The sequence below is a fragment of the Helicoverpa zea genome, chromosome 23 (assembly GCF_022581195.2).
Source record: "Helicoverpa zea isolate HzStark_Cry1AcR chromosome 23, ilHelZeax1.1, whole genome shotgun sequence".
Lineage (NCBI taxonomy): Eukaryota > Metazoa > Arthropoda > Insecta > Lepidoptera > Noctuidae > Helicoverpa > Helicoverpa zea.
Genome location: NC_061474.1, coordinates 9,436,952 through 9,456,236, shown reverse-complemented (window position 1 = coordinate 9,456,236; position 19,285 = coordinate 9,436,952). Strand labels below are relative to the sequence as shown.

Here is a 19,285-nt window from a genome sequence, read left to right as displayed (position 1 = left end):
CTCAAAAGAAAGTATATAAATTATGCGTGTGGCTTTAATTCACGCATTTATTTCTTTTAAGATATTAAAGAAAATTATTTTGATACTTAGGCTTGGGTATATTTTCTCTTGTGTTCGTCTATCCTAGTAGTTTCCTGACCTAGTGTAGACCCGCTTTGCTTAAAGGAACTAGTTGTGCCCCCGATACCACGCACACTATGCTAGCCTTCATTGATAGAACTAATGAACAAAACGATGTTTATAATATCGTATACCTTCACAAAAATGACATTAATGAAGAAGAGTTAGTTAAAGTTTTAATACATGAACTTACAGTTAATCCTAAGTTTCTTTTGAATTTGACCTATATACATAAATCAAAGATTCAGGAAGCATAGCAACAGTAGTCGATAAGCAAGAGACACATATTTCTAAAAATATACAACGATACTAAATTTAAAATTCAAATCAGTCTATCAACCAGTTTTTATGGTTTCTTATGCAATATTACATCAGAGTTAACACATTTACCAAAATATGAATAACTTATATGCATCTGACCATCTAGTTTCAACGTACTAATTTATTAAACTCACGTGTCAAAAAATTTCACCTTAAATTACGCCCAATTTTATTACTAATCTTGATAGGCAGCTTTGCTACAATTACGTAGGCATTGGCTTTTTGAATTGCGGCTTTTAAAAAGAGAACCTACAATTTCGTGTACGATAAAACAGGACCCATAAAAATCAATCTTCCCTACATCATAATCATCACCATCATAAAAAAAAGTATTCCACCTGTATTCGCTTCTATCACATTCGTAACACGCTCCTCACTTGCGCATTTCGGCTCGTACCCCGAAGTGGGGGGCCGTAGAATAAAACCGCTTTCTGGTAGTCCCCACACTACATTTCACTTACCACCGTGAAGGAGTGTAGGACCAAAATGAAGGCCTTTATTGTACTCTTAGTGTGTGTGGCAGCTGTGAGCTGCAAGCCAGCAGCTTCTGAGGATGACGTCCTTGGATCAGTCGTCGGGGTCGTCAAGAGTTGTGCCGAGGAAGATGTCTGGATGTGCATTAAGGTGTGTTGTGTTGTGTTACAAGTGTGTCCTCTGGACTTGAGCTTTGGTCATCATCTTCGGTCCCTTTAATCAACTTCTTCATCATTCTCAATTTTTAACTCTTCACTAATTTAAAGCTCTCTTTGCTATTGATTCTCTGTCACTTTATTTATTTTTTTGTCTTTAATTATCTAAAAAGTCCCAATGTTAATTAATCTTAATTGTGCTACTTAAAAAACTATCTCAAATCTAGAAAAATCTGTTTATTTTCATTCATTAGATTCTATTTATTTCATAATTAATTTGTACTATAGCACAAAAGCTAATTACAACAATGAATCTTTCAATTTTATTACGACTGCCAAAAAATCTCCATTTTCAATCCAATTAACACCTTACTATTCATACTTAACTCTTTATTCACAACATTTGACTGTCCCAATTATTCAATCAAACTCAAAAATCTACTTGAAACTGGATCATCTCATTTAACTAGATCTGGTTTATCTTTAACCGTCCAGTTATTATTTACTTGCAAATCACTGCCATCACGCTCCAACTGTGTAACAACTTAATGATTTAGCACTTCAAGTTAAACGGCAAATGTTTGCAAAGCTATTTGCCGCTAACTCACTGTCTACACAAATACTTGCTTTCTTGTCTAGCAAGCTTTCAAGTTCATTGGTGTATTTGTATTGACGCCTAGAACCTTCGTAAATAAATTACAATGACATAGTAATTAAACACCTTACAATTTTAACTTTAGCATCAATGCCCATATTAATCACATTTAACTTCTAAGTTAATATTAACCAATCTAAAATACTTATCCTTTATTTTCTCTTACCACAGGAAAAATCGATGAGATTCCTAGAAAACGCGGCGTCTGCGCGGGAGTTGAAACTTGCTGATGGCCTCGCGATCTACAACCTTGGCACTTCTCGCTCTGCCAGGTCCTATGAGCCCCTTCCTGAAGAACCTCAAGCTAGGGAAAACCAGGTGGAAGCCAGGCTGGTGGATGCTGCTGCCGACTTCATGGAGAACCATGTCATCCAACTGCGCATGCCCAAGAGCACTGTCGAGGATATGAAGAGGTCCCTTGAGGAAGGTTAGTATCGATCTTTTGTTATTTGCGAATTAGTACTGTCAATGAGGCGAGCTACTTAATCGATTAGTAATTTTAATCGGAGGCAGAAGCAAAAAATATAGAACACATTTTTTTCCGCTATGCAAAAGCTCCATTTCACGCTAAGCTCAAGAGACTATAATAGTCAATAAATATTATGCTAAAAATAGCTCTAACAAAACTAGGCTTCCATTAAGTGAAATTAAGGAAAAGAGCAATTCTGAACTTCCTAACACACTTCTCATAAAAATGACTCGTGCGTAATATTATTCTCACAAACTAAAAATAATTACACGTGTATCGTCCAATAACGATGTTCACACAAAAAAGCACAGATTTATCACCATGGAACCTGTATTTAACATCTACTATATCATTAAGGTGCAATTCTCGTAAGTGATCAAATTATTTCAACGAAACAAGTGAAAGTATATGAGAAATACAACCATGGGCAGTTCCCAAAAGATTCACAATGAAACCTTGTTAAAAAGGGCCAGAAATTCTCTCAAAAGTTCAATCAAATTCTCATCATCTATAAAACAAAAGCTGCTACTAATATAAGTAGTAATAACACAAGTATGACTAAACAATTTCACGGCTCATTGTCGGTTGTTTAAGACAGTTCGTTCTGCCAATTCGTTACGGCGATTATGAAACTGAATATTATGTAAGCAGCTCATTCTCGAACTCACAAAACTGGTTTCAGGCAATTTCGATGGTATCGATAAAAAGTTATGGCCTCCCAAATTGCAAGTCACTGTTGTAGAGAAAACCATCCAGAAAGCTCTCAATTACATTTAACATTAAACAAGTCACGACATAGACTCTCATGGTAACATCATAAAAGTAAAAAGTAGTAAGTCATGTTCATATAATTCCCTGCATAACTCTCGCCAAATAAATTAAAACATGCCAAAACCTGTTCTGCGCGCATGAGAATTTTAAAATAGAAAGTACGATCAAAAATTAATCTGATGTTACACATGACGGGATGATTAATACCGAAACTAAAACAGGTACATTACGAAATATAGAAAATTTGAAACGGACATCCGGAACACCATGAGAAGCTAGAAAACGTCCGAACGAGTCTCAAGAGGGTTTCTCTAACCCATTAACAAGGTTGATTATCGTGGAAAGCGGACTGTTTCTGGTTTTTGCTAGATGGCCATAGTACACGTCGACTATGTAGGCCCAACTAGTTCTCAAGTTCCGCTAAGACGCGATCGAAATCTCTATCAAGAAACGAGTAAAAGTAATGCTCCAGGCATAATCTTGCTAACGAAATATGGATGTAGGCTCGAAGCTTTCCAATTGCTACCAAACACTTTCTAGGTGAATGGGGTTATGCAAACCTGCTGTTACATGGTGAATTTCAATTTCAGTTGGTAAGGACATTGAATCTCAATGAAGTTTCCATAGTCGATTAACATTTGAACCTAAATAGTAAATTATCTAAACTGGGCACGCGGCTATTTTAAATTCTAATACCGCGATTGCCTACAAACACCTTTTCTTATTCGACCGACTGCAAGTACGTAGTATACAGTAACCTCGACTAGAAAGTGTATTAAGTTAATTAAAATTTATAAGCTTCCGAGCCAACGATGTTTTGCTATCGATGCTGTGCTTTTTAGATAATTTTAACTCATTACTTTTAATAATTTATTGCGCATTATAAATTCAGTCGTCTATTCATTTTATGTGGTCGTTTACGGCTGCTAGATTTTCTAATTGTGCATTGAATTTCCTCGGAAACTTTTACTTCATTATAGACTTTGTTGGAGCAAATCCAACCTCATCATAGTTAGACATTTCAATATTTTATTTCGTCTTTTAAATCATTTTCTAAACTTCAATAACGTTAAACAATCAATTTCTAGCAGCTGATCATCAACAGTCTTCTATAAAAGTTTTGTTTTCTTCACAGGCCGTGGCAAGAAGAAGAAGCTGAAGCAGCTCCTCCCCATCCTCGCCCTCCTCCAGCTGAAGATCCAGTCCCTCATCCCTCTGTTCCTCGGTATCATCGCCTTCGCTGCCGTCAAGGGTCTGATGCTCGCCAAGGCTGCCCTCCTGGCCTCCGCTTTGGTCCTCCTCAAGAAACTCCTGTCGAAGAGTGAGCACCATGAAAGCTACGAAGTCGTAGCTCACCCACACCATGAGGAACACTTCAGTCACGGAGGTGGCGGCCACGGTGGTTGGGGCAGATCCGCAGATGCCCAAAACCTGGCCTACAGCGCATACTCCAACTAAAACCTAAGATAGATCTAAGTCCCAAGGGCCATGGTTAATCTTCATGTAACTTAGTTTGGACCTCATAACGATTTAATTTATTATTTAATAATTTATTTAAATTATTTTATTGTTAATTGTTGAACGAGTGAATCTTGTCTCGAATTGTTTCATTAGCATCGCCGATTTCTTTTTAAATCTTGACGTCTTTCCTTTACTTTATTATTACTACAATGTACCTGTTTTTATTATTAGTATAATTTTCTTAAAGTACAAATGTATTTACGATATCAATAGCTTTAATTATTATTTTTTGTTCACCTCTAACCGACTGGCAAAGCCAAGGAGGCTATTTTTTTTTTATTTTTAGTATAAATTATCAAGTATGTGTTCATTTCCTACTAGTCGATCTATATTTTCATTTTCTTTATTTACTTTTATATAGCTTTTGTAAATATGTTTCGTATTGACGTATATAAGTAAAATATTATTGTTTGCATCTTCGTTTGTTGTTATATTATATGTATTTATACTATGTATATATTTATCTTAGGTGATGTCTTCGTGTGTACAAATCTTTGCTCATTCTTGTAGCTGTTATAATTTATTATGAACCACCCAAATAAACTAAATATAACAGTTGTTTTAATATTTCTTTGTGTTATTTCATCCTCTTACATTTTTTTATCAGGCGCTTATACCAAAAAACTTCCTGAAAGGAAACAAAAAACTAAAGCTTTACATTATATTTTAAGAATTTGGGCAATACTTACAAAAAAATATACAATAGTTGACGATTCTTTCATCCATAGTTATACCTCTACCAGTATTGACAATGTAACTACACAAATACACACCTCTGTTTCCCAACCTACCTATAGTAAAAGCCAATGACGGTTTTCGATGACAACACAATTAAAATTCAGATCATCCCCCAAAGTATACAACAGAACAGAATATGCTTATCAAACAGGTCCGTATAGGTCACCACATTCCTCAGTAATGACCCAGACGACCAGTTACTGGCTACTAGACTTCAATTACTTACTACATAGTAACATTCTTGATGACCTAAATGTTGGCAAAACTTCCGTCTGGCTTAAACGTGAGGTAGATGCCAAAAAGATTAAGTTTCTAACACTGTTGGCATTTGTTGTGAGTGTTTTCCCTTTTGATGTTGAAATAGGCAAAAGGTAAAAAGTGTTTATAGGTAAAAAGTATAGGATTACAAAGGAAGAAAGAAGATACATTATTCGTGTAAGTTATGTCGCATACACACAAAAACGGACAATAGAACAAAAATATAGCTTATTATGAATATGCTTTACAATCGCGCAAAACCCTTATTCAAACGCAATTGAGTAAAATGAAAGAAAAAAAGACCAAAGGTACTAGTATAATCATGAAAAAGGGAGAACATGCTTTTTCAAAAGAAGAAAAACAGGATGATAGACATTCATCTCGTTTTTATTTGTCAAACTAAAATAAAATTGCTGATTTTCTAAGTTTATTTTTAATTAGTGTAAAAGAAAGTCTAATTAAACAACAATAAATTAATAATGAGGAAAGTAAACGGTCCTATTCAGAGTTCAACTTGACTCTCAATTTAAAAAGCGTAACGACACGTGCTAATACAATTATAAAAATACTTTTTATTTTAAATGACATTTACGCAATATTTTATGTTTTAGGAGAAACTTGTAGCTTCTGTGCTTACTGTAGCATTTACGGATTAAGTTTTAAGATTAAATTAATCTCAAAAAACCACCATAATACTGATATTTTATGTGTTGTAATCTATTGGTATTGTAATCTATTTGCCTTTCCCAAAAAATAAGCTACCTAGCATTGAAAGCTTTTTTCAAATCGAACCGTTGGTTCCTGAGATTAGGGCATTCTTGTACAACTGGTTCATACTTCAACAACTGGTTGATCTTGGACAACCCTAGAAATTCAATAGAAAAGCGAAATCTTCTAAATCCAATAAACTGCAAAATCTATTTATAAGATTCGAAGTTTCCATAGACTCGGCTGACGGTTCAAAGTAACCATCTATCAATTCTGATTTCAATACACTTGAAGCCAGTTCACAGGCCAATTACCTATAAAGTTCCCACACCATAACGCCTAGCAACCACATAATCTATAATCTTTACTATATCTATACAAAACTGTGGAGTGAGTTTGTTTGTTTGATCGTATCCCTGAAGCTAAGAATGTGATTAAAATCTTTGGATAATCTATTTGAAAAGGAATTTAGGTCATTTCAAATTATGCAAAGGCTCGAAATCTATTCTATGGATTTCTGGAAAAGATTGCTCTTAGAGATAAGACCGCACAACATGTCATCTACTTAAATAAGTTCTAAAGTAAAAAATGAAATTATTGGTGTACCCAATCAAGTATATCTATCTAGAGACATAATTATAGTTCACAAGTCAAATGACAAAAATGCAGCATACGTGAATCAGGTGATAGAAACAGGTGAAGTCACAGTTCACAACAAGTATAACAACAAAACAGAAGCTAAACAGAAAGTGTACAAACCAAACAATGCTTCGTAAAACAATAGCTTTCAATTTCTAAAAGCGTGCGTTTGACAAGACAAGACAGAAATACTTGATACAGTCACGCCTCTGATAGGCATGAGTGTGCCGATTGACTCGACGTGACATGCTCTTGATTTCGAAGGTGTTGAAGAAATATATGGAACAGTTACTTTTACTGTTCTTGTTGGTTTTGAAGATCCTCGTGAAGGAATTTTTGGTGGAAAGTGATTGAATTTTTAATGTACATTTTGTTTTGTAGGAGTTTCAATTTGATGTGGTGATCATTAGCTACATAGTCTTTTTATATGTATAGGTAAAGGTTTTTATTTGAGGAAAAGATGAGAGAAAGAATAATATAGACATGCCGCACTTACATTCATCTCAAGACCGATTTATGAGTCCGATGTAGACCGACTAAACGATGCAGTGTGCTCTAAATCTATTTAATTAAGGCAAGTGATAGGTATAGCCTTAGCGATATTGAATTTTCCGAAAATCCCAAATCACTAACATTTAATCATATTATTCTGCTACAATTCACAATGTAGCATTTCACGTTCCCAAACCGTGCTACAGATCAATTACTGCCCACATTAACCTACCCACTAAACCGTAACATTACATTATTAAAACCTCCTTCATTGTCTTAATCTTCCTTATCATGAGCAGAATCGCGTGCATCAATAGTATGTAAGTCTTCATTCGTGGTTTCCTTTGCGTTTCCTCTATGTTATGAAGAGGAACTCACGAATGTACTGACATGCATACATTGTTACATGCTAGATAGGTAGGTCATTTGTTAATGTACAGAAGCGATTAGCCTTGATTTTAGTTAGCAAAATGTTTATTATGAACGATGACTTCTGCTGGTGCTTCAGCTATAGGAAATAAAATCCTAGTAATGAAAAAAAGAATTTCGTGGGACTAGCAGCGTTTCCCAACTACACTAGAGTCGGCTTCCAATCTTAGCTGAGTATCAATGTTTTACCTGAAACATACTGCCTATCTGAATTTATACCAATCCAATAAGACAGATTACCACATCCAAGAATTTTCCAACGACAGCCGGGATCCACCAACAGGTAATTTCTTTGAGCTTTACTGAATCTTCAGACTAATCTTAAGACAATTTTTAGTTCAATTTGGTGTTAACTATTGGCAATTTGAGTCTAACTGCCAGCTAAAGCGTCGACCTCGTGGAGTCTACTCCTCTCCTATTTTCAACAGTAGCTGTATATAGACATGTATGTACTTACTTGCATGTTTAGTCTAGGCAAGTTTCTAGTTCGATGCAAAGCTAGCGTTTGACCTCCGCAACCCTTTGGGAAATCGAAGTTTCTCATTATGATATAATTGTATGGATAGGTAGTAGGTAGTAGGTTATTTGTCTGAGAATATCTGAAGATGCAATAATAATTGGCTTTTATAAAATGCTAAAATATCTTGTGTGAGAAGATGTCTGTGCATATTATAATTGGGAAAGTAAATAGGTACATAAATAGGCTGAAAATGGACGTCTGCTTCAAAACTTAGCACCAATCTCAGTCCTGGAAGCTATGGTAAACTGCTTAATTGAAACTTATAAAACATATCATATCAACGCAAATAAATCTTTAACCAGTTCAATAATTATTTTTAATAAATCATGTTATCTGATTTAAATAAATAATCAAAATAGAAATAATGCCATCTATGTAAAACAGAGAAAATCAGATAAAGAAAACCGATAGAGTTTCATGGCGAAAGACTTTCTTTTCAAATTGCCTATCACTTTTGCAACTCAACTTCGCAATGTTGTCCGGTTTTTAATATTTTTTTATACGACATTTTTTTACTGTGTTTAATGTAAAAGTTTATTTAAACAAATATTATATCAGCTAAAATAGAGAACTATATACTCAATTTATTTCAAAAACACTTCCAGAGAAACTTAAAACAGTGCCATCTCTTGTCACGTCGCGGAACTATTTTCACGGCCAAGTTTGTTTACAACGACAAGTTTGCAAAGAGAGCAAAAGTTCAAGGTTCCTCCGCTGCGCGAGAGTGCAATAATGAGTCAACGAACTCTCAGTGAATATAGATCTTTATTTTTATATTTTTTCAAGATTGCTATAGTTTTGTTAGTCTTTGCTGTGAATGAATTGCATTGCAACCTAGTTTGTTTAGTTTTTTCGTTGCATGTTGCGATCTGATTTATTTGGTCTAGTTGTCTAGCCAGACAGTTATTAATATCATTACTGTAGTTTTATAATCTTATTAGATTAGAAGTAGGTATGCTTATTATTTTTAGCTATCTATTAGACATGACATGGTTTAATCTTGATTGCAGCTGATTAGATTGTCTAATTGAAAAGAAAATGAATGTTACAAAATGATCTCTCACAAAAAAGCTCGAAAGTAATGATAATAACCTATGTGTAAATAACAATCTTAATTTATGTTTTGTTTACACAACTTATAGGTATCCGGTTTTATCAATAAAATTACGTTTTCATTCATAAAGTTTTGCTTACCAAGGTTACGCGCCGTTTCTTATGAATGAAGTCGTCGGCCATGAGAGTAACATTCTTTTTGTTCCGCACTGCGGCAACTAGATGGCGCTATTTTTTGTTTTTATTGCAAAACTCGGTAACTGTGGCACTGGTAGTAGTTTATTTACTTTGTTCGTCTTATTTTTATGTTATGAGGTAAGTTATTTAATAGTAGCTTAGTTTGCTTTGTAGAACGTTGCTTTTTTTGTTCTTTATTGCAGTTGCAGTTATGTTCTTTTATTCGGTATCTAGTTTAGATTATTGATATCAAGTTATTGTGGCATCAATTTAAATTGTGATTTGATACACTGATACCTAGTTTAGTCTGGTACCTAAGAAAGTATAAGCATTTTATCATAGTGCTGGAAATAGTTCCCTTGGGATGACGGTGATACTAAGTGCTGATTGACAGAAGCTATTTAGGAAATTTATGAATTATTGTAGGGAAATGTACAACCAGTCTTACCTAGGGGTTGCCCAGTAAACTGGGTTGAGGAGGTCAGATAGGCAGTCGCTTCGTAAAACACTGGTACTCAGCTGCATCTGATTAGACTGGAAGCCGACCACAGCATAGTTGTGAAAAGGCTAGGCAGATGATGATAGGCAGGTAAGGTTAAGGTTTTCAAGTTTAATTATTATCTTTAATAGTTGGCTTAGAAAAAAGTCGTGGTGACCTAGTGGGTAAAGGACCAACCTCTCAAGTATGAGGGCGCGGGTTCGATCCCAGGTCAGGCAAGTACCAATGCAACTTTTCTAAGTTTGTATGTACTTTCTAAGTATATCTTAGACACCATGGACTGTGTTTCGGATGGCACGTTAAACTGTAGGTCCCGGCTGTCATTGAACATCCTTGGCAGTCGTTACGGGTAGTCAGAAGCCAGTAAGTCTGACACCAGTCTAACCAAGGGGTATCGGGTTGCCCGGGTAACTGGGTTGAGGAGGTCAGATAGGCAGTCGCTTCTTGTAAAGCACTGGTACTCAGCTGAATCCGGTTAGACTGGAAGCCGACCCCAACATGATTGGGAAAAGGCTCGGAGGATGATGGAGTTGTCTTAGGTATGTCTGCTTACACTTCTAAGTACATAGGCGTGAATATAATCTCTCTGTATGTGTCGTCCGTTTTTCTTACGTCGAACTCGTTTTCCGAGGCAAGTTCCTGCTTTTCCGACCCAGTTTACAAATATCTGGTATTTTCTCTCTATAATCGTCGTATCCTATTGATTGGAAAGATTGTGCTGTTTTTAGATAGCTCTGTTAAGTGTTTAATGTTATTAAAAGACAGAAAAGAAGCAGAAAGCTCAATGACCATGTGTTTTCCTCGGAAGTGGGTTTTAGTTAGATAAATAACTTGGACTATATAGTAAGGTTTTGTATGTAACCAAGGCAAGGTTGTTAAGGCAAAATTCCACCGTTGTACGGCACTGTGTCAATCACAAATGTTTATTCTGGCCTACTCGGTCTAGCAAGCAGTAACAAATTGCATGGGAACATTATATCCAAGCTTACAGACCAAAAGCTAAGATACAAAGACCAACAGCCTTACTATAAAAACTTAAACATCTGTTGAACACTTGTCTAAAAAATGTGGCTGCAAAACGGACCTTATTTTTAAACGGTTTTATTTAGCTCACCCCGTTTGTTTTATTTATTCTTGGGTCAAATTTAGTAATTCAAATGTAAGTACCTTCCTGTTGTCAGATTGATCTGAAATTTGGTACACACCTTTAATTCCGATGACAATACAATATAGTAATATCAATAACATTGTAAATCCAATATGGCCGCCGATACAAAATGGCGGATTACATATTTTTCTACAACCCCCTCAATATGGGTATCAAATGAAAGGGCTACTCAAGTAGAATACTGTCAGCAACCCCAGCGTTGCCCAACAGGGCCAAGGCCTGCCTGGGCTGCGGGATTGTCCGAAAGAGTGACCGTGGTCGTGGTACATAAAAGGCCTATGACGAAACACAACGGTTTTTAGTCAGTAAGAGTCTGGCACTCCCTCACCGCTGCTGAACCATATATAGAAAGAAGAATATTCGGTAGGCATTATCATTAAATACTAAAAACTAGAAAATAAAAAATTGGTAAAAAAACTTTTAAGTTAAACGGTTTTATCTTATGTGCACTGAAAACTAAAAAATAAAAAAAGAGTTACTTACCTGTCAACCTACGTAGGTGGTCCCGGTCATATTAGACTAAAATAAAAACGTGGGGCCCTCTGAAATCCTACCTATGGCAAAGCATATCTTTATACTCTGGTAGATCATGAGCTCGGCGTTCGCTGGTTAAGCCGCTACGGCTGATTATTGATTGTCAAAATCTCCAGTTACGATTATAGTAAGTCGATGCAATCCACACCTATAATACCTCTAGAAGAAAGTACTACAGCTATAGTTAATGGGCCCCACGTTTCTATTTTAGTCTAATATGACCGGGACCACCTACGTAGGTTGACAGGTAAGTAACTCTTTTTTTATTTTTTAGTTTTCAGTGCACATAAGATAAAACCGTTTAACTTAAAAGTTTTTTTACCAATTTTTTTCAACGTCATAATCTGTAATTTTTTAGAGAAGTGTTTAACAGACGTTTAAATATTTTTGTGGTACATACGACGGCAAGAGCTTGACTTAGTTCATATAGCCGTTTTTTATACTGGGTGTGCAGAACGCAAACTATACGAACAAAGTATAGAAGTATGAAAATCTGCATCAACTATGAGACCTAAGCTAAATCAAATTAACTAGAATAAGCTCTTTTTCTGCATGCCTTCTTAGTATGAGAAGAGGCCTGTGTTCTGCAGTGGTACAATAAAAAGACTGCTGATGAATTAGAACGGTATCGTGGATTTTGTTAAATTTTCATTTTATTCAAACAATTCTACAGTAATGCACTTAACAATTACTTACGAAGTGAAAGTTTTAAATACGTGATGAAATGTAAAGTACTCGCATTTTTGTTTTGTTTTAGTTTTACGCGTTATGATTAAATGTGTTTACGAGATTATCGTGTGCATGCGTTTCTCTTTGGTAGTACTAAGCCAAGGTTATTTGAATAAGATATCAGTTTTTTAAGATTCCCGTATGTAGGACGCTTGTATGAAAACGATCTATGTATGTATGAAACTCTTTACTGTATAGTAAGTCGATCTATCATAACGTTAAACAAGACTTGGTTTGTCCATAGACGCTATTAGTAGGATCAGCTTCCAATCTTAGCCGGATGCAGCTGTTACTGATTTAACCAGTATTTCACATAGAGCGACTTCTACCTTATTCTTCTTCGACTGCTTCGAAACTGACTTACCTAGGCAACCCGATAACCCTTAAATTACCATTGATTGTCAGATTTTCTGGTTTCTGACTACCTGTACTCTTCTATTCTTACTATAAAGATGGGCCTTCACATTATTGGTACAAAAAAGTTGATAGCTATAAGAAATTTTACTTTTATCGTACATACAAACGTGCGCGATGAGTGATTTCTCCGGAGTCCGTACACCTTTCTCTGTTAGGGGCAACAGTCCGACCTGGATATAAGGAAAGCTGCGTGGTGTATGTCATAAGCGGTAGCGGGGAACTTGAGAAGAATTAGAGTATATAATATTGGAATAATGTACAGGGTGGATCGATCATTCTTAGGTATGCATAGTAGTATGATAAATGCGAAAGTGGCTCTGTACGCCGCTATCTCGGATCTACACACCAAAACTACTAAACCAATAATGAGAAAGGTACATACATATTTGTTGTTCAGGTTGGGATAAATTACTGGCTGTTTCCCGCCGATCCATCCACATCTGAAGGGCACTAATTTCCACATCTAGATATAAAGTAAGCTATGTCCTCTCTCAGGATCTGTCCTCTATCTGAGTATCAAATCGAAATCGTAAATTAAATCAATTCATAAGTTTTGGCACGAAAGCTTCACAGGCAGACAGACAGACTTACTTTCGCACCTATAATTACAATGAGTAAGCATTTCATACTTAGTAAGCCAGTAAACTGACCACAGTAACCACAGCATTGCTATGAATTCATTCGCTCACCGCAGCTATTATCGACACTAAATCACCTGATCTTGTCAAGTGTATTGATAAAACGTGCTTGTGGATTCCTTGCTTAGTATGGTGAGATTTCTTGAGATGAAATGCGTGTTTTCTCCTTCTAATTTGATCTGGTATGCCGATAGCATCCTGATTGGATCACTAACTTAATTTTTGGGGGTGCTACTGTCAATTTAATTGATACGATAAAGTGCTTAATTATTTAGCTTTATTTTAATACATGGATAATTTATTTTTGTCGGAGATATGTTAGTTTTTATCGGGCTGCAAGATTCAGTTCCTTTGGTACGCGGACAAAGTCGGGGGCCAATAGTAATCTGTTACACTTACATATTTTTGAATTCGGTCAAATTGCAAAAGAAACGTTCCTTATTTTACAAATTAGGACACAATTAAACATTTAAAATATAATATACAGAGTTAGTTTTACTCTTGAAAACATCAATACCAGTCGGGTAAAAAAAAACGGGAAATAATGAGTGTAGCCACAAAATTATTTATTGGACACATGATTAAACTTCTAATTTTATAACTAAGCAACGGGGAAATGACATAGCCTCTAAAAAACTAATTCGTTTTTTTTACAACGCCAACTACTAGAAAGCTTCAATAAAAGATCATCAATTATTGTAACTTGTCCTTCTTATTTATACATTGTCATCTAATTTACTAACTCGGCCTAATTTTTCCAAAAACGAGCCAAGAAAAACGAGATCAACGTTTTTCTTGGCTCGTTTTTTTTTTTTTTTTTGATGGTAGAATTTAATTTGGATTCATTTTATTTAGCATATTGCCATTTATAACCTTTAATTAAAAAAAAACATTGTATTAAAAATTGAAGTTAGTGACGAAAACGAATCGGTGCAAAACCGACTCCACGTAGTCTTGTCTGCCCTACCCCTAGAGTGCAATTCAAAACCGCGTAGGCGCGGAGGGGCGAGGCGGCCTGCAAACTGAGGCGCAGGTAGTTTCAGCGCTCGCCGCCGCGGCTGAGGCTGCGGTGGTGAGCGTGAAAACCATCTGCGACGTTAAGCTCGCATGGGACCGCCGGAGCCCCACAGCGCCGGAGCTGTGACAGAAGCCATGCTTGCGGCATGTTGCATGCTTACTTCCATGCTGGGTCAATTAATATGGGATGAAAATATAACATTTCAAACAAAAAACTCCGTAGGTTTTAAAAAGTTAAAAAATTAGAAGGTAAATAAATATTTTTATGATGTCATTTAATAGTATCTAAGAAGTTTACTGTTAGAATACATGCTACAAATTTAGATGAAAAAAAATAACCATCATGCTGAGTTGTATTTAGAGTGGAAGATAACTCTTGGCTAAGATAGTATTATTTAGATGCTCGACGCTTTATTAATTGTGGCTGACTTAGTAATTTAGAAAGCAACATAAATTTTTGGGGGCGAATAATGATATTAAAAAGAAGCCTTTTTAATTAGCACCCAAAAAAAAACACCAACCACAAAAATTAAGGAAAAGTAATAATCGCTTTGTTCTCATCGCTTGGCCCACACCAATTAAAGTTAACTCATAATATTTGTACAAGGAAATTATAATAGCGCTATCTCCGTACGCGGAAACACTATACATGCTTGTTTATGCACGTTTGGGTTTGTTGTTTATGGTGCATTTAGAAAACATCTCGAATATGTATGGACTTTTATAAAGAAGAATTTTGTGAAATATGTTCTCGGTATGATAAGATTTAACGTTGTCACTGGTGTTACTCTTGATAATACATATGAATACCTGATGTAAAAATAGAGTAATTATGCCGCTGTAAGCGGCTTATTATAACAAAGAATCATTAGCATTGACTGCTGCCTTGCATATCGTGGGTTCGGTATCCGCCCGGGTTCACTTTAAGTAAGGTACCTACAACAAAAAGTAATCACACGTTGTTTCAAAGGCCTATAATAACATCAAAGTGATTGAGTCTGAGCGTTGTATGCATGATTGGTGAATGAAGAAACTTCTGGCAAATTTTAAAAACAAAGATGTTCTATAATACAACCTTATGAAAAGAAAATAATTTCAACTCTATCTAAAGCTTGTGGAAAATAAACATATTAATGTTACACATTTTAAACATCGACTTGAAAGATCATTCTTACTGGTCAATACTGAGAACTTATTACACTCTAATTCCAAAATAATTGTGAGAAGAGATAGTTTAGAGAAATTACAAAGTAATTACGTTCTTACAATAGTTAAGTTCGTGGGATTTGACTACGAATTTTTAAACCACGCAATAGATTCCCATGATAATGAGTGAGAATGCTTGTCTATGAAAAATTAAATTGAAATTAAAAGATTTTATCATAATTTGTGTAAAAGTTTTACTTGTAATAAAAGGGAACTATAAAGACGTTAAAGGTGTGTGGTACATTGACGCACACAAATGTTTCTTCTGGTCTATGCGCGCTATCAAGTTACTTGCGAACATTTCTAAAACGTCCGCGAAATTGTCACCCTTGTAGCTATGAAATCATGCTGAGCAGTAGTAGAGTTTTTACACCAAGTTGCTTGGACAATCCATCGTCGTCGTCGTAGTTATCACACGGCCTTAAAACGTCCACTGCTGGATAAAGGCCTCCTCAAAGCTATGAGAATTTACCCATAATCACCAGTCTGTTCAATCCCACACCCTTTAAAAAAAACTTAAGTGGCCTTATTATAAAACGTAGTCTTAAAAAGTACCGACTTTTGTGCTAGGTTTAGATTAGATTATTAACTTTATTTGTACTAAATTTTGGATATGGTGGAAAAGTTTGCCAATACTTGGCAGCATTACAACAAAATATAAGTACCTACTACATGTAGACTAGATCAAGATTTCTATACATAACGAGCAATAGACAGACAGACACGTGCACATTAGATATATATTATAAAGTGCCATTTCTATTTCTTTACGAGCACATTACGATTAAGTAGACTAGTATGCCATTACTGAGGAAGAGCAGTTTGTATCAACTTATATTGCGATGTTATATTTTTACGAGAAATGGAAAAAAGTTTCTTTTAAGACTGTGAATTTTTATCAAGTTCATATTGAAATGAAGTAAATGTGTATTTGTATTCTGCAAATATCTACATAAATATTTATTTCATTAAAATAAAGGTCTAAGTCAAACCCTAACGTGAAAAGTTGAACATCGTTCATTGTGAACATTGGTCAAAATAAAAAGAAAATAAAGATAGTTGTAATAGTATTATACCGGTGATAATCAAATTATAGCTATCACAAAGGTTTTTGAAAATTATCAACGTCCATACTGCAATTTTCAAAATAAAAGAAGCTTAAGGACAGGGGTGAGGCTTTTTGAATAAAAAATGTGGATTCAGATGTGGACGTCATGAATCCTTTTTATCTTAATCTATTCAATGTTTCGGGTTACCCTTACCACATATTACTTAATAGTTATGTACATGTTAAGTACTTACTTTATTTAGGTGGTCAAATCTTGTAGATTCTTGGCGACCGAGTAAGGAATTTAAATAAATGAAAACATTTTTCCCCGATCATCCAAGGATTTTCAATGGCGTATTCCAGTTGTAGGTACACCTACATAAACTCGCTTATATCTTAAATCAATATATTATTTCAACTATATACCCATGTTTAAAATGTTTTGATCAAACCTATATGAAAACTACTCCCTTTGTAGCATTCATTGACTAAAGCTTAGACATATACAATACAAATACTTACAAACAGTAATTTGTCACAGCGATGAATACCAGTTGCGTAATATAAAGTTCATGAAAACTCATATAAGTATTTGTTAAAAATAAAATATTGGATTGGAAAAGCTTAACCGCATGTACTGAAATAGTTTTTCAAGGTAAGAATTGCGTAATGTTTCTAGGATTATCTGCACACGTCTAAAAGAAAAAGATTCTGTTATTTTGTCTATGCTTTATTTATTATTTTAATAAAAAACACAAAACAAAATTGCATATTTTTATTTGTAATAATATAACATTTAAACATCTTTGTATCGTTAATTACATTATTACATCGATCATTATTTATTTTAATGAGTATTTAGGAAGAGTCAGCTATATAACAATAATACACAATATTACATAACAAAACATATTTAACATTTTATACCTAACATACTCGTGGGGAAACATACATAAAATAATTAAATACATATACAGTCTTACATATTAATTATTACTTAAAAATATTAAAGCCAGGTACTGAGTTTTAAATAAAAATATACATTACCAACTAAATACTAACATAAAACAAAGTATATACAAATAAATACATAGGAAAAAGATAAAAAAACAGACTTGACTGGAAGTGACTAAGAAACGAAACGGCGAAACGTCACCTAACAATTGGCGAGTGATGGCATGACGTTAATAAATTAATAAATAAATCACACAATAAATAACGAGCACTCACACATCCATACAAGATAAATAATACTTAAATACGTTGAAGATCGGAGAAATCAGTGGAAATGGGGCCACGGAACCGGGTCGCTAAGGTTTCTGCGCGGAATACGCGATGCTCTGAGCTTCGAGCGAGCGCCCCCAACCGCCGCCGCCGTGGCCGCCGCCGCCTCCGCTTCCGCTACTGCTGTACGAAGACCCGCCCGAGTCGCCGCCGTACCCGCTCGTGCCGCCGCTGTAGTCGTGGCTCGACGTGTGATGAGGATGCGCAATAACCTCGTACGTCACATGCTTCTGCTGCGACAACAACTTCTTCAACCCAATGATCGCTGACAACACTAACGCGAGCTTGCCAATCAACAACGCCTTCCCAGCAATCAACGCAATCGCACCAATCGCCAAAGGCATCAACGCCATCATCTTCAAAGCCACAGCCGCAATCAAAGGACCCAAAATCTTCGCCGCCTTCTTTTTCTTTCCACGACCTTCACTAATTTCATTGTCTTCAGTAAACGATGACACTGTATCTTCCAACGCGCGCCCTGCACTTGACACCGCGTCAATCACATCCGAACCTTTCACTTCAACTCGTAAGGAATGCGTTTCGAAGTAATTCTTCAACCGCGAAACAGGATCTAGAGCCCTCGGCGCTCCGGTGTCGGTAGGCACGTCACCGGATTTGACGACAGTCACTCCATCGGTTAGGGAGAAGGATTCTTTCTGTCCGATCATTTTGTCGACGAATGAGAAGAATTTGTATTTGAGGCATGTTGTGGATTCCTTTCTGAGGCAGTCGGTGAGGCCGTCGATGTCGTTGTCTGTGTGACTGGAGTCTTGAGCGGGGAGCGCGTGCGCGGCCGCAACGAGGAGCAGGAGTGTCGTCCGCCTCATGTTGAGAGCTGGGTACATCTGAGCGCCGCCGCTCGCGTCGCCTCTATATAGCCTCCCTCAAGTGAGCCAGCCTCAGAAGTGGACTTTCTCAGCCTGGAAGTAAAAGTAAGTCCAGGTTTCATAACGAAAGGTTCGTGCGGTCATTGCAAAGGTCGCGAACTTGGGATGAGTGCGCCAAGGTAGTACTTTTGGCGGTCACGTATGTAAGGTTATTCTGAACTACATATTAGTAGGTTAGTGCAGTGCGAAAGTTCAGTGGCTTTTTTAATTGTTATTGTTTGGTTGGGAATTGGTTTACGGTTAACTGTTTCATTCCATGCTTTTGAGTCTTGCCTACATTTTAACGGAGCTTTGCATTTTTTATTGTAAGTTTAATTTACTTTACGTATGTTTTCACTTTCGAAGATTTAACGGTTTA

General features: G+C 35.9%; 2 protein-coding genes across 2 annotated transcripts; one reads left to right on the top strand and one right to left on the bottom strand.

Annotated features, from left to right (window-relative positions):
- Window positions 1-910: 910 nt before the first annotated feature.
- On the top strand, window positions 911-4,772 carry LOC124642062. Its single transcript, XM_047180362.1, has 3 exons — window positions 911-1,065; window positions 1,897-2,152; window positions 4,101-4,772. The coding sequence occupies exons 1-3, from the start codon at window positions 928-930 to the stop codon at window positions 4,421-4,423; spliced, it is 717 nt and encodes a 238-aa protein (XP_047036318.1). The 5' UTR covers window positions 911-927; the 3' UTR covers window positions 4,424-4,772.
- A 13,254-nt stretch (window positions 4,773-18,026) lies between these two features.
- On the bottom strand, window positions 18,027-18,872 carry LOC124642009. The gene has a single exon (XM_047180300.1). The coding sequence runs from the start codon at window positions 18,865-18,867 to the stop codon at window positions 18,067-18,069; it is 801 nt and encodes a 266-aa protein (XP_047036256.1). The 5' UTR covers window positions 18,868-18,872; the 3' UTR covers window positions 18,027-18,066.
- Between the last annotated feature and the right edge of the window lie 413 nt (window positions 18,873-19,285).